General features: G+C 33.8%; 1 protein-coding gene across 34 annotated transcripts in view; it reads right to left on the reverse strand.

Annotated features, from left to right (window-relative positions):
- Positions 1-17,436, reverse strand: part of NRXN1 (neurexin 1) — a 1,005,516-nt gene that overhangs the window by 106,985 nt on the left and 881,095 nt on the right. For 23 of the 34 annotated variants that reach the window (XM_036224882.1, XM_036224875.1, XM_036224864.1 and 20 more), the window contains 2 exons: positions 16,848-16,937; positions 15,136-15,455 (listed from right to left, as the gene is read on the reverse strand). In XM_036224882.1, coding sequence (XP_036080775.1) covers positions 15,136-15,455; positions 16,848-16,937 — 410 coding nt within the window. The remainder of the gene's footprint in view (positions 1-15,135; positions 15,456-16,847; positions 16,938-17,436) is intronic. The other 11 variants (XM_036224890.1, XM_036224889.1, XM_036224888.1 and 8 more) reach the window with 1 other exon arrangement.

A 17,436-nucleotide genomic window follows, 5' to 3' on the forward strand; every position in this document is an offset into this window, starting at 1 on the left:
GAAAATGTGTAGGTGAGCGGGTTTATGTATAAAGGAGGCACAGAAACAGTGCCTATGACAAGCTTATTAAATCGAAAGTGAAAAATATGTATGTGTGTAAATATATATGTACTGTACCTCAAAAGAGATTCATGTACTTTGTAGTAGAGTGATCTCTGAAGTTCTGATCTTAGATCATCAAAGATAATGCTGAATAACTCTAGAGAAGAAATGGGAGAAAGCTCACTACAGCACTTGCTGTCCACAGAACAAAAACAAATTAGCTGTTGCAAAACTGCAGGTGCCCAGGAAGGAATGGATAAGACAACCTTTATCTAGGAGACTATCTTCAGAAGAGAGTGGATAAAATGGATACAGCCAGTATTACTATTGTTAATCCAAAATGTTCAGATTTTGATAACTCTGAATATACATTTTTTTTGGTCTTCATTATACTTCTCAGCCATTAAACATGTATGTGACATAATTAACCACTAGGGAAACTGTAAAACTCCTAGAAGGAAACACAGGCAGTAAACTCCTTGATATTACTATTTGTCATTTTTTTTCTTCTTCCTGATATGGCTCTTCAGGAAAAGGAAGCAAAAGGAAAAACAAGCAAATGGGACTACATCAAACTAAACAGTTTTTGTACAGCAAAGGAAACCATCAACAAAATGAAAATACAACCTACTGAATGGGAGATATCTGCCTATGATACATCTGATAAGGGGTTAATATCTAAAATCTGTAAACTACTCACACACTCAACAAAAACAAAATAATTCATTTAAAAAAATAGGCAGAAGACCTGAATAAGTATTTCTCTAAAGAGGACATACAAATGGACGACAGACATGAAAAGATGCTCTAGGTCACTAATCATCAGAGAAATAAAAATTAAAACCAAAATAAGATATCACTTCACACCAGTCAGAATAGCTATTATCAATAAATCAACAAACAACAAGCGAGGATGAGGAAAAAAAGGAACCCTCATAACACTGTTAATGGGATTGCAAATTGGTACAGTCACTTGAGAAAATAGTTTGGAGATTTCTCAAAAAATTAAAAATAGAACTGCTTTTGACCCAGCAATTACACTCCTGGTTATTTATCCAAAGAAGACTAAAACACTAATTTGTAAAGATTTATGTACCTCTATGATCACTGCAGCACTATTCACAATACCTAAGATATGGAAGCAACCTAAGTGCCCATCAGCAGATGACTGGATAAAGGAATGTTACATAGATACAATGGAATATTACTCAGTCATAAAAAATAGAAATCTTACCATTGGCCATGACATGAATGGACCTACAAGGTATTATGCTATGTGAAATAAGTCAGATATAAGGAAGACAAATACCATATAATTTCACTTATATATGGAATCTAAGGAAGAAAACAAACAAACAAAGTGAAAACAGACTCATAGAGAACAAACTGGTGACTGCCAGATCGGAGGGTAGGTTGGAGGACTGGGGGGAGAAAGGTGACAATTGGTAGTTACAAAAGAGTCATGGGGATGTAAAGTATAGCACAGGGAAAATAGCCAATAATATTTTAATAATTATGTATAGTGCCAGGTGGGTACCAGACTAAATTATATAAATGCCTAACTACTATTATGTACACTTGAAATTAATATAAAATAATATTGAATGGCAACTCTAATTGAAATATAAAAATAAAAATAATATGACACAAAGCTAATCATGTGACAACATGATTTTATCAATTGCTAGGCTGCAGTATAAATATTAATGTGGTTCGCACTCCTTAAGTTATGACAAATTACAAATGTGGCAACAATTCCTCTCCTTGAATCCTGGCTGACCTTGTCACTTGCTTTACAAATGCAGCAGAAGCAATGTTAGGCAAGCTCTGAATCCCTGCCTTCAGAGGTTTTGCACAGTGCCACCCTAACTGGTGGAACTACATATTAAGATGGGTGATGAGACACATGTGAAGCATAGATAAGCAGTCCCAACTGACACATCTTAGATCAGCCATTCCCTAGCCTGTCTGTCAGCTGATCATCAACATAGGAACTAGACCAACTGAGATCAGCCAGATGCTACCCAGATCAGAAAAATCACCCACAGGTGAGCCCAGTGCAAACTACAGAACCACAGAACGATGAGCTAAATAAATGGTTACTGTTTTGAGATTAAGTTTGGGGGTAGTTTACAACACAGCAAAAAAATAATTAATATACAAAGTAGGCCTGGAAATTTAAAAAAAAGAAAGAAAAAACAAAATTTATTTTAATCCAACTTAAATAAATATCTATCTTTGAGTAGAGATGAAGTTAATTTGGAAATGATAAAAAATTGGTAATGATAACTACATAAAGCTATTAAATGTCATATATGGTTAGGTTTAAATGTAAAATGTTTTTTTCCTTGCTTTTTATTTGTGTTAGTTTTTGAGTTCCTTTTTAGCAAAGCAAGTAGTAATTTTGCTTTAATTATCATTGGAATTAATGTGCATGTGTTTTTAAAGTCAAAGTGAAAAAGACTGAATGTTAGCATATAGCCAATAACAAAAATCTTCCTCTCCTTCCAACACTACTCTAATATCTCTGTAATATTTCTGTTCCTTACTCTCTGGAACAAATTGAAATGGAATACCAGGACAAAACTATACCTGACTTTCCATTTTGGCTTTCTCCATTGATAAATAGTGGGTCATGAAGTGATAAATATAAGGCCATTCCCTAGTAAGATTTCATTAAAATAAGATATTAGACAGACTGAAGGCTATTTTGCTGGCTCACCACATCATCTACTTCCAATCATCAGAAATGAATGACAATAAAATAATGCAAAAGGACTCAGGCTTTATCAACCACAGAATCATTTAGAATTTTTGTGATTGTTCTTTGAATACAAATGATTACTGCTACACTTGGTCAAACTGGGAAAATTAGAAGATTCTTTGGGGTTGTATAAGTGCAATACTGTACTCAAATACCTAAGCAAGTAGACTGCTCAAGCTGATTAAGCTAATAAGGCCAAATATGAGGAAGCTCAGACTTCAGAAATGGTTAAGAGCCATGTATTGATTTCTTTATATTTCAGAATCTGTTAAAAGTTAAAAACAAGGTTAACTGTGGGCAAAGAGGAGACTTCTCATCTGTCATCTGAATGTGAAAATAAGTTACTTGGTATGCAAAAGGCATTCTTTTCAGCATAGTGACTAAAAGCAGTACCAAACCATCTACATTTCTCCAGTCATAGTTGTAATCCTAATATGCAGTTCAAGTTGGGGAAGAATATAGATGATTTCATGTCCTTCCATCCTGAGGCACCACAAAAATAAAAACTAGAAGCTAAAACTAGGTTGTAGATCCTTGACAGTGAAAAAGTATGCAGTCAGCAAAAGCAAGAAATTTCCAAAACAATTTCTAGTGGAAGACTACAGTGTAAGAAAGAAAATAAATGAAGTAGGAAAAAAAGAGACACAGCTTAGAATATGATGCAGAGATACAGAGGATAAAGAGTCAGCAGGCACCAATCTGAAGGAGAACTGGAAGGAGATTAGCAGAAAATATACAAAGAAGTTATATCACTTGGTTTTCCTACTCTATAACATTGTGAGGGCCTCTAAAATGGTCCCAGAGATTCTCATTTCCTGGCATTCATGCCCTTGTCTAATGTCTCCCCTTGAGTGTGGGGAGACTAACAGCAACCATGATGGAATGTCACTTGCAAGATCAGGTTATAAAAAGTCTATGGCTTTAATCCTAAATACACTCTCTCCTTATCCTTACCCATGCCCCACACTCTACCTCCAATCACATGTCCTGGGGGAAGCCATCCGCCAGCACTGATGAGGCAGTCCTGTGCCCACATGTGAGAGAATAAGCCTGCCAACAATCATTTAAGTGAACCAGAAAGTGGATTCCCACTCTCCACTCAAATCTTCAGATGAGACTACAGCCTAGCTTGATTCCAGCTTCATGTGAGACCTTGAGCCAAAGGCACCCAGCTAAGCTTCACCTAGATTCACCTAATCCACACAAACTATAAGATGATAACTGTTATTTTAAGTTGTTAATTTTGCAGAAAATTTGTCACATAGCAATAGATAACATAACCACCTAAAATGTAGAACAGAATAACTTTTCTTATCTCATGGCGAAAACAAACTAATGAAAAAAATCCAGATTGTTCTTCTTTTAAAAGCAAAGAAACTGTCCAAGAAAAAATAAGGCTCTTCCTATGGATATTTTCTTCATTCTGGCATTAGAAATTCTTCTCCAAGTCTATTATATTAAAAAAAAAAAGTTTGCCACTCTGCACACTTTGACCACTCTTAACCTGAACAGGGTCTCCTTTCAACACCACAGAACAAAGAGTACACACTGGTGCTCAAGAACAGAAAGCATGGATAGAAGGGAAAAGGGAAGATTTGATAAAACTGAAAGTATGATTTAAAAGTTAAAGTGATGATACAGTAAAAAAGGGAAATAGTACAAGAAAAAAAGATGTGAAGAACTCCTGGAAAAATGAAGCTATGGAAGACAAGTGTAGACAAAATATGACACAAACTAAAATGCCCTGATTTTAAGCAATTGATAGGATAGAAAGGAATCCATTTGACTTTGACCCTGGAAAAATTCCATTTTGAGCAGTCTGAGTAATACTCTGTTGAACTCATAAAACAAACAAACAAACAAAATGTAATCTTAACACATTAACTGAGACTAGCAATGGACAATATTTACACAGTGATGGTAATCTAAATACTCTTCATTGCTTTTCCATTTTAGATTCCTCATAGATTAAAATATGGGAGATTTAGTTATAGATGCCAGACAAAATGTTAAAGTTAACATTCCTGGCCATATAATGAAATGGTAAGATGTGGAAAAATGGGAGCCAGAGGAACTGGTAGGAGTACAATATCTTCATCTTACTTATGTGGATACTCAGAAGATATTGTAAATTAAAAGAATGAGAAATAGAGTTGTAAATATACCATTTAATGTGACAAAAATAACTAGAGTAAGTCCCCATTAACATATTCAGACGACAAAAAGAAAATGAAAAGGAAGGAATAAAGACCAGGAGATGATTTTCATTTTTATACCGGAGATTGTGTGGTTGCATACATATTATACAAAAGGGATAAATGAATGGAAGTATAAGTACATTATTTACAAATATAAAACTAATTACCAAAAGAATTTTGAAAAGATATCTCTGGGGGAAAAAAAATTGGGAGTGGAGAGTAAATGGATGGGGGATTGCTGTTCTTTATGCATACCATCTTTTAAATCATATTGTTTTCATATGCTTATATTATCTTAATGAAAATAATTTAACAATTATCTCTACTTGTTTTACATATACACAACAAAGCATAAAAGTGATTTTTGCCAGCATTCTGCTATTAGCCTTAGAAACGGTATAAAAGAGTAGGTTATAATTAATGTTATTATTAGTAATTTGAGGTACCACCCATTTAAATATATTTTCAAACAACCCACACAAGCAAGAATAAATGCCTTTGACATTTTCTAGGCTTTGTCTAGATTTATCCATCATCAGGAATTCACTCAACCCCCCAAATTTCATTTAAGTCTTTATATCTAATTAGTGTTATGCCGGCATGTTCCTCTAATCTCTTCTGTTACTTCTCTAGTTCTTTGTACTCAATTCTCATTTCAAATTGCCTGTACCAGATGCTATGCTAAGACCTGTGCTTATGTAAGTGTAGGTTACAGTACCCCAAATATCTGTCATCAAGATAAATATGGTTTTAAAGTTTCCATTATTGTTGGCTCATATTTTATTCCATTCAATAGTCCCACAAAGATGCTCAGACATGTAACAAACAGTACTGGGGCTTCCTCAAAAGCACAGCATTATTCCATATAAAGATGAAGATGACTCAGTTTCCTCCACATGTCTCTCATGGGAGTCTCTATATTCTGCTTGATTAAGATAGGAAAACTAAAAGGGGACAAAAGTGGCTGAGGCTACCATCTACCCTATCAAATCTACAGACTGGATAATAACATCTATTTTAGAAGATTTCCAAAGAAAGTGGGTAATTTCAGAGTCAGGGTAGTGTCTAGCACATTGTCAACACTCAGGACATGTGAAATAATAAATGTGTTGCTTCAATATGCTTGTTATCAAAAAGGGACTAAAATATCTCCCTTCCTTTAAATTTGTTTCTGAGTTTCAATTTGTGTCAGCGATGTTTGTAATAATAGATTATACTTCTGTGATGTACAAAAGCTTTGCTCTTGCTGATTTAAGACAATTTGTACTTTATGTATGGATTCACTAATAATCTAAATGTCTAAGAAACAGTTATTATAAAACTTTAAACCACTAGGTACCTCATCCTACCTCTGAAGAATATAATACCTTAAAAATGGCATTTTATGTTAGGAATATGAAAGATATTTGCTAATGTGTAATGTTAAGTAAAAGGATTATGTATTTATAGGGAACACATGGTCAAAAATAAAATATACAGACACATACACAGTGCTTTATTTTGCTTTGTTTAATTATAATTTAGAATGGTTATTGGAGAAAATGTTAGTTAACACTAAAACATTGGTGTTATTTGTCTGCCTGAGATCTTATATAAAGAGAATAGTGATGATGAAAATGCAGTAAAAACTACTTGGTAAGTGTCATATAAAGGCAGATGGATCCTTCTCTTAAGCTTTCAGCCTAATGATGTTAATATTTTTTTTTTGTAAGAAACTTTTGAGTGATGCCAAAAAATAAAAAAAAAAAACTGTTTTAGATAATAAAAGTTTAACAAATTATCATAAAGATTTAAATTTAATCAGCTTATTAGCTTACTAAGCAAAGTATAATGTTTTACATATATCATAAATGAAAAAACATTGTTAACACTAATACACACACTCAGAAACACACAATTACTTATTTTTTATACTCAGTTTATTTGCTTCCTCCTCCCCCTCAAAGAAGATGATTATTACATGTAAAAGATAAATAAATCAATAAATTATAATACCTGTGTATTTGAAGACTGGAAGTTCACAAAAATATTACAGCACATATTTTTTGGAGTTCTGGTCAAAACTAAGAAAATAAGGCTATATTCTTGCTACTTAGATATTAACAAATTATTTAATTAGAAATATATCTTTGTCCTACAACTGAGACTAGAAATAATAAGGTATCAACCTCACTGGTCCTTTCTGAGAAAATACTCACTGAAATTATTGCCACGTATTAAATATACACAAAATGTTAAGTCGCTGTATTTCTCCAATGTTAATAAAGATTACAGCAAAAGAAATTACAACAAGACGCACAAACCCAATTTAGTCCAACTAACAGCTGGAAGTACTTGATATTTTTAATACACAACTTGAAAAAGGGGTATATCATGAAATTTTAAGCTCCTTGATGAAATATATTATCAAGGACAGTTATAGAAATCATATTTGCAAGATTCAGTACCATACTGTGAATTAACTTGTTTGAAAACAGTTGGGAAATGGGCACAGGAAATTTCTGAACTGCTCAGGCAACAGTCATTTGAGGTTGCTGTTGGTGGTGGGAGGTTGAATAAAATATCATCATGTACAGGGATCAGTAGACAGTTCTTCATTGTGCAGTGTATTTAGTGTTCATGGTCCTTTCTCACTAAATGCCAGTGTTAACTCTCCCCATGAATCATCAGCCCCCCACCCCCCGCCATGCATGTTCTAGGGGAATAGTGCAGCTTCCTTGTGGCGAACACTTCATTCAATAGAGAATTCAGCTTCGCGTATGCCACACAATTGATGCTGTGATTTAGAAACATAAATTTAGAGCTATTTCTTCAAGGACAGAGAAGAGGTAAGAAAGATGGTTTAATTTATACTCTTTACTTGAGGCACACTTTTCACACATAACCAGTATTTGTATCATGGTTACATTTCTTTCTTTCTTTATATTTTAGGATGAACCATAAGAAATTTCTATTTTTTTGGTAATAAAAAAACGTCGAATAGCAGTAATTTTATATAGTTTACAGGGTATACTGACTCATTTAATGCTCACAGTAAGCTTATTAAGTCATAATACCCCATTTTATAAGTGGGAAACAGGTATTGAGAAGCAAAATTACTTGCCCAGGGTCACACAGCCAGCATGTGGAGAAAGTAAGGCTATGACAGAGGTATGAATTCTGACTTCTGGAATCGATGCCCTTGACTACTATGTAACACTGCCCTCTAACACCCCATGCCAGTGTTGCCTCCTCAGACTGTCAGCTCCCAGAACGCAGAATCAGCTTAGGAGGGATTATCTGGGAGGAGTATGAAAGAACAGAAAACGCAGGCGTGAAATGGCATGACCTCTAGAGGGCGCTGGGAGTAGTTAATCGGACAGGGGGAAAATATATGGAAGGCAGGGGAGAAAAACCTTTTAGTGAGGCAGGTGGAAGTCCAGCTGTGAAAGATGGACCCAGATGATCATCCAAGGAAGCTGTCCTTTAGCCTAAAGACCTGGATGTATTAAGAAAGGGCATGACATGACCATATTTGCATTTTTGAAAGAGCTATCTGACACCTGGGTGGAGATCACATTGAACCGATTAAGAATATGACAATCCAAAAAGTGATGAGGACAAGGTCACCCCAAAGTGCCCTGAAAAGAAGCACAGCCTTGGATAAGTTTGATTTCTCTATGCCTAAATTTTGTCATGTGGAGAATAAGAATAATAATAACAAGCTGTACTTTCTGAGTCCTCATCTTTCTCACACATATATGTGCCCTAGAATTTGATTACACTTCTGATTACATAAACGAGACACTTATTAGTGTATTGCATCCACAGGACCATATAGGGCAGGGCATGTGCAGTTCACTCCTGCTCTGGATCCCTGGGGTTAAGTGTCTCTTCACTGTGACTATGTATTAGGGTGGAGGGAAGGGGTCAACAAGGATTGGGGTTTCCTTGATAGGTGGCATGAGCTAAAATCCTTACAAATGAGTCTGGGACCCAGGGCACTCAGGTGTTTCTCTGCTGGCCCGTAGAACTCTCAAGATTCTGAGAGATGGGGCTTCCTCTGGAAGGAATGGTCTTCACACAGTTCCTGGGGCCTGATGCCACACCACTCTCTGAGCTTCCCCTGATGTCTAGTGCATCTAGCTCATGCTCACCCTGCTCCTCCATCAGGACCCACACTTACTGTTACCACATACTTGAAGCCATGCAGCACACCCTATGGACTCCAACTGGTCTCTGTTTGCCTTCCTGGGAAAAACCTAACCTCCACTAATCCAGACCAGGCCCTGGTTCCACATTGAATGTGTCCCTCATTAAAATCAATCAATTTTGGTGTCACTTCTGTTCTTTTCCCTGCCTTCTAGTTCCCTGATATAGCAGATAGTTGCCACTGTCACTGTCCATACAGGGTATGATCCTGCTGGATCACAGAATAAGTCTGAATTTTAATATGCCAATGTTCTATTATATTCTATGCCTATATAACTATTTACGCATGTTTATTCAAAAAGGATTCCCATTTCATGTTCACCCCCTCTCACAAGCATTCCCTCTCCTCTCTACTTTTTTCCTTGACATCCCAAGTATGTTCTTTGTTTTGATGCTTATTGTTCATCTTCCCAACTGGAATGTTAGCTTTACGCGAAAAAGTTTAATTTTTTTCAATGCTATATTTCCAGTGACTGGAATATTGACTGTTATACAGTAAGTGCTCAGCAAATATGTGTTAGGTGAATGGATGGATGGATGAATGGGATAGATAAATGGATAGATTTATTTCTATAAATCAGCCTTGTCTGAAGACATCTCAAAATGAAGGTTGTATCCATCAACAAAGCACTTTTCTCATCCAGTGAAACCTCCAGACCACAAAGAAAATGCACTAAGCAGAAGAATTTTCATAAAATAAATTCTCTAAAATGTATAGTTTTGGGCCTTTCAGCTTACCAGCAATGAGAGGGAAACATCCTCTGAATAGGGTTGCTTACCTAACACTTAAAATTACAATGAATTACATATCTCTTACCGAGCACATATTCAGGAGAATATGCCTTTGTATATATTTAAAAATTTATGCCCACGTCTTTTTCTTTCCAAAATGCACTGAAATTTGCTGAAAAAATGTACATTAAGTGAATTCGGCAGAATGACTGGACTAGGGAAAATAAAATTAATTATTCATGTCATTAGTATTTTAAAATGCAGAGTGGTTATCAGGAATATACATAATTATAAATAATGCAATTATTTTTTGATAAATAGGCCACAGCTAAGGTTAATTAACATTTTTAATAAAATAAAATTTAGTTCTTTGAAGTTACAAAATGTATTTTGTTAGTTTTAAAGATTTTTAATGGGAATATGTGTACACTCTGCTTACATTTTTCAAACAAGTAATCTAAATTTTTTATGAGTATATCCAAATCTTCCAGGAAGTGATAGCAGTATCCAATATATTCAAATACTTGTTTCTTGCTTGAATGCTAGTTGGATTTCTTTTTGGAATATTCCATGGGAATAAAATGCCATTGACTTCTATAGGACATTGCATATGTGAAATACACACATACGTACATACATACATACATGCATGCCTTTGACAACCGAGCAATGTTTTTAAATCCTCAGTAATTTCTTTTCTTGAGTAGGTTTGGTAACTCCAATCTGGAAAAAGCTTACCTGGAACCATAGACTTATTCCAATATATTTCACTCATATTCACTGATTCTGCTGTACTCCATAATTTAATTTCTTACTAACAGTTGCAACACCGTTTCTCCTGTCAAACACCAGACTCTCTCAAAGCCATCTTTTCTCTCCTTTTTCAAGATTTTTGAAATGAGATGAAAGAGGTTATAAATTCTTTAAACAAGGTAAAGAGATCAGAGCCAGTTTCTGCTTGGAACAAGACTTCATTATTTACTAATCTTATGAAGTATGATTTGCTGCAAAGATAGATTTTATATCTGCTCTACAAGTAGAGTGTAATATAATAGGCATTTATAAACCAAAATGAGATGCTTTTGAGAGTCAAAAAGTGATACTATTAATAAATACATTGGGACATAAGGTATACACAAGGACTGTACAGGCCAACTGAGATGCATGGCCACCCTGTATAAAAGTCAAGGATGGAAGCATGATTTGGTAAATAATCATTAGAAGACCTAATTCAGAGCATCATTGCTAGAGTGAATGAAATTTTAGAACTCAGTACAATTCAAGAAATTCCTGATTCAATCTACAAATTTTAGAGAGGTAGCAGACCAAAGTACAGTGAAGTTAATCAACCCGTCCAAGTTATACAATGAGAAAGTGGTTGTGCTGAAAGAGGAAACCAGGTCTCTTGATTCACTATGCACTCACTCAAAGTAAAAGGCATTGCTATGGATCTGTATTTTCTACAGTATGTATATTGCTTGTAAAATACTCTTGAAAGAAAGAGCCAAAAAAATCACAAAATGTGATACAAAGCATAGATTGGAGGAAATGTCACAATTTTAGTCTTAAACAGCACAGCTTCATTTCCCTTTCTCTATACACTGGCAACCGATGGGAGTGAATGTTACTTTGCTGTTGGCTTACTTCTTACTAATTTATGTAAAGTCACAAAAAATCTGCAAAACGTTGCCAGATTATTCATAAGACAAGGGAACATTTAGCAGTCAAAATCTTACATGATATCTCTGCCCCCATCTCCAAGAAGCTTTTAACATCCTGAAGAACTTTATACTATCAATTATTTGCAAATATTTGCTTTCTAAGATTAGCCTTATAGAAAGTTTCTTTCTTTTTTGGAGATGGGTGGGTCTTATGGAAACACGAATATTAAATATTTTTTAAGTAAAACAAATTTTATGAACTTTATGAAATCCATATAAAAGGTATTAATATTGTTATAGTCAGTTTTTAAAAAAGCCACTTAATCGCAAGGGTTGGTAAATGTACCCATTAATTTGTGATATAAATCATGTCTTTCTAGAGTAAACATCAGTCTGAAAATTGATAATCAATCAGAGAAAAAAAACTTTTTTTCTTTTTAAAGCATGTTTACTTTTAAGTAGCAATGTAAACAAGATCTTGTGTGATAATATATTGATGAATACTCTTTTATATTCTGTAACTATGAAAACGGAAAATATATTTCTCCCCTACTACTTGCCTTGCTGGATGGCTGAACAAACCTCATCTCATATATCTGAAATGAATCCAACTTAGTCCTGCTTGACCAAAAATCTATTTCCATAGTTCTAAAACATTCAATCACCCCAAGGTACACTGTCATTGTAGCCAAACTGGCTTGGTGTTGTCATTGAGGAAGATATACTTTGATTGAGAAAACAGTCTAGTACAGTTTTTGAAAAATAAAAAAAAAAACCCTTCCTGGTACACAATTTAGAAAAGCAGTTAATAAAAGCAGGAAGATATAGCCACTACAGAGTTTAAAGGTAGATGATTTATCCAACCTGCAAAAATGGGTCAAAGGTTACAGTCTTATAATTAGTATTACAAATTAATCTCATATGTAAATTTCCAAGACTCTGACAATTCTAATAAAGACTTTAAATCTACATATATCAATTATATCTTTGTAGAGGGCAATGTAAAAATAAACTCTGAGGTAAAGAACATTTGCAACAAATTATGTTACTCAAAAATTAAAAAAAAAAAAACCTTCCTTTCTTCCCTACTAGTTCCCTGCCCCCTACATACATACATTACCTGTAATTACATACATGTCATTATAAAAGAGAATTTTAAAACCCTTAGTCCAACATTAAGACATTGTTGTCGTAATTGAATATTTGTAACATATTAATCCAAATTATATAATTGCTGTATTTGTTCTGTTAAAAAAAATCTAAAAATTTAACATCTATTTTTTAATGAACCTAGTGATCTTTCACTTAATTCAGTACCTCCTCAAATGGACCAAGTAATTACTAATTGATTTGATCATATACTGGTATAAAACACTGCTGTCTTTAAACACATAATAGCTTAATAATAAAAGGTACTCTTCGCTTGTAATTAATGGGCAGTTAACTGTTTCCTTTTACATTAATTATTATAACAAATTTTATTCGTCCATTTGTTGTTTAGCTTGCAAATGAAATCGCTATTTTACACATTTCCTCAAGAAACATAATTTCTTAATATATATCAGTTACTGATAAAAACAAGGATGATCATTTTGCCCTTAGTGATATGTCTAGCTTACTTAGGAACTTCGGTAACTGTAACCTCTAATGATAAAACAAGACTACTAAGAAATATATGTGGCTCTTTCAAATTTTATTCATGGGAACATTTCCAACTCTGAATATCCTAGAATGTTCTATTATGAATTATTTTATATAAAGGAAATAGTCTACCTGTTGCTTTGTGTTTCATTTTTACTGTATCTAATTCACCTCACCTTGCTTATTGTTAAAAAGACCATAAACAACAATCATAATAACTAATCGTCAATGAAGCAGAAGCAAAGGATAGCAAATGGGACTGTTGGGCGTGCAGAAATCTGTCTAATGTCACAAGTTGTTATCTAAGGGACTGTGTTATCAACAATCTTATAAACCCAAACAAGATAATCAACAAAATGATTATTCTCTAAGCATGCCTTCTTACTAAAATGTATATTTCATAAAAGCAGGGGTTTTTGTTTGGTGTTGCTAATGCATCCCCAGTGACAAAACAATGTATGGAACATGCAGAGTGATCAATAAATATATATTGATAAACATCATGTAAGACTGTTCATTTTATTTTGCGGCCAGAGGTAGAGAGAAGAATATGTAGCATTTAGAATTTATAATTTTTTTTATCATCTCTCTTCACCTAGGACATTTTTTCTTCCTCTATTCTGTTCCCACCTACCCCTTTCTATTCAAAGTAAAAGTTAGAAATTTTCTTCTTTCTCTAGAAAAGATGTTAATTAGTAGATATGGTGCTGATACAACAGAATTTACCTTCTTTTGCTCTCTTTCTAAATCTGATACTTGTTTCAAACAAGTGACAATCTGTTTCAAATATGTGCAATAAAAACGATTAAAATTAATTCTTGTCATTCTTGCTTCATTAGAATTTTCTAGGAAAGTAATAATAATATATTTTGAAAAGTTTTATATGGTACCTACTGAATAAAATCACTATTAGAAACAAAACAAAAGGAAACATTCAATTTTGGATCAAGGAGAACACACAATTCTGAAAGAATTAACAACGACATATACACAAAAGCTATAAATGTCAATAGGGGCCGAATAGCATGTAATAGCATTTCAGCAGCATTCTGATAGCATTTCATAAAATGTAAGCTCTATGAGGTGAATTTTTTTCTTGCTCTGCAATATCTAAACCAATGTTTGATACACAGTAGGCAATCCATAAGCATACCTTGATTGAATTAATACTTTCAAGTTGTACAAATTTGATATTTAAAATTCTGCTTTTCGAAAATTGTAGACATAATATTGAATAGTTAAGCTCATTGAAGTGGATTCTAAATGAATTCACTTCACCTAGTGAATTCTGAATAGGGCAGTTAGGCACACATCACAAAAAATAAGTTAGCCCAAGACAGTTTTAAGAATCATATTTCGGGCCTTTGCCCTCAGGTAAATGAACTCTGTATTGTTCTTATAGACAGTAAAAGAGTAAACCTATCATTCACCATGAGAGCTACATGCTTACCAATTCAAATTTTAAGACTTCAAAATACAATAGAAGTTTTGCGGACAATTTCGTGTTTATGATTTTAAAATTATTTTGAAGAAGCACTGAGCTTGAATGAACAAGGCCTTTCAAATACTTCATTAATTTACCTGTTTACTTAATTTAAAAAGTGAAAACCCTATGTAATTAGAAGGTAATCCTCTCAGCTTAGGCTACACCAAGACATTGAATTAAGACTATCAGTAAGTACCGAACAAACCAACGTAAAGCAGTTTATAAAAGTCCACAAATCTCAAATCGGCAGCATATACACATTTCATATTTAAACTGAGTGCATTATCTTACACGAGTCTCAAAGGAAGTTGTAATGCCTGAGATCAGAAACAATCCCATTTTAGAAAAGACACCTAATGGAGAAAAGTCCTCTTTCATAATCACCGATCCAAAAGGAAGGAATGAAATCCGCACACTCACCTGGCTAATGGGTTCTTTCGTAGGTGGCTTTCCTCTTCTGGCTGTGCTAGTAGCCAGGGTCGTGGTGGTCTCCATAATTGACGTGGACATCTCTGACTGCATGGCAGTGGCTGTCGACTCAGTTGTCATAGAGGAAGGCACTTCACCAACCAGTCTCACATTTCCCACTATGGCGATGTTGGCATCATTTTCGGCTGCCATATTCAGAACTTTCAAGCCATTGTAGTAAAGCCCAGAGAGCTGGCCCTGGAAGGGCTGGCCCTGCTCTTTCCCGCCAATTATTATGGTTGCTTGGCTATTGAAGATTGTGAGCTGACGCCCTGTAAAAATAATATTACATACATGCAAAAATGTTGATTGTGAACTCTACATTCTACAAAGGATGATAAAACAGATCTTTCATGGGGTGGATAATGAGAGCAATAAACTATAAGAGAGGCATTTGACTCATAATTCATTGCTGATAAATGAGGTGTCCATGAAATGCGTAATCATTGGCAAATACTTGCAAATTCTCAATTTATTGTAATGTAGTACTTTTGCTAAAAGACCAATCAAAGATATGAATTGTAAACCAATTTTTAGTGGATCCCTTTCCCTTTTACCTTGAGATCTTATATTCTTGGTCCCTTAAGTCTAAACTATTAAGTTAAAAATGTGATATATCTACCATTTCAAGTATTTGTCATTCTAAAATTATCACTGGCAGAAACTAATCTATAGCAGGTGATACCTAATTTTAAATTTATGCTAAAAATTTCACAATTCACTTAATGGCTACAGGTATCTATATGCTATTCTTTAGAAATGTTTATTTTTATTTTTTTAAAGGCAATAGTCCATTGTTATTTGAATTATTCTATTTTTCCGGCAATCACACTGAAAAGAAATGCATGGTTTACACTGAGCATGTGAGAGACCAAAAAAAAAAAAAAAAAAAAAAAGAAAAAAAAATCAAAAATATTTTTCTGATTGGCTTTCAGCAAGTCTTTAAAAACAAAACAGAATGAAAAAAAATAGCTTCAAATGTAAAAAGCGGCTTCAGGAATGATACACAAACCGATGGAGAAATTATGGCACATTTCCATCAAACAGCAATCCTCAGCAACAGTACCAATATCATCAAATTGAGTATCCAGTTTTAGCAGATTGCTCTCTGCTCATAAAAAGCATGCACACAACTTCAAGTTCAGTTTTAATTAGGGCTGGTTCCCAAATGCTCTTAGAAGGTTGCAAACGTTAAAGGGACTTCATTTTGACCGGCAATCCATATTGCCCACTATTTAAGATGCCTAGAGTTTAAACCAAGAGTTTTTTTTTTTCAGGACCATAATAAAGATATCAAAACTACATATATTTTAGTTAATAATTTAGAGGCTGGAAATGTAATATAATCTATGAATGATTTATCATTTTGGGTTAATGCTTGCTGTGAGTACCTTCATAGATTGAGTTAGTGGATTATATTTAACAGTCCCTTTAACCTTAAGTTAACAGGGTAAGATTATTAAACAGCTGGTACGTCTAAAAATGTATAGAAATTATTATACAAGGTATGCAAATATTGCTATCTACATTTTACTGTTTTAAATTTGTTTTTAATTTAGTTTTACGGAAAATTTATTTTTTATGTTTATTAGTGTTACAATGAAGTACTACTTGGTTATGTTCAAATTATTTTTTTATTTGAAGTTTTAATCAATGTTTTTTACCTTTGTCGAGTAGCCATTCATCAACTACTCGACCAAGTCGATATGGAATTCGCTGTCTAGCAATCGCCAGGCGCTCGTTATCATTGTTTCCTTTAAAGTTTAAAGAGACATTTCATTGGTTAAAATCTGTAAGGTCAAAGGTTAAAAGTTAATACTTAAAGCTTGAGCTATACAGTTGTCACATGATTTTTTGAAATTTGGAATTTTAAAAAGTTCTACCTAGAACATTTCATGTTTCAGACTTGTCATTCATTCATTTATTTTATTTTAGCAAACAAAATTATTCCTATGTTAATTGAAAATTAGAAATCTGCATTTGAGCTAGGTTATTAAACTTATGTTATAGACAGACCCGAACAACCAATTTAAACAGCATATAATAGCTTTACAAAAAAATGACCATTGATCTCAGGGTTTTTTCTTTTTGATGTTTCTTATTAACTAGTTAAACATGTTCAGGTGAAACAGGTTTAAGTTTTCAAAATACATTCAACCTCTTATTCCAGATTAGTAATTTATGAACACCAAACTAATACCGTCTTTGGCACACTGAAGTATCTAAATTGTCCTAATATACTTTATGTCCTAT

The sequence above is a fragment of the Rousettus aegyptiacus genome, unplaced genomic scaffold (assembly GCF_014176215.1).
Source record: "Rousettus aegyptiacus isolate mRouAeg1 unplaced genomic scaffold, mRouAeg1.p scaffold_m13_p_7, whole genome shotgun sequence".
In the NCBI taxonomy this organism is placed as follows: domain Eukaryota; kingdom Metazoa; phylum Chordata; class Mammalia; order Chiroptera; family Pteropodidae; genus Rousettus; species Rousettus aegyptiacus.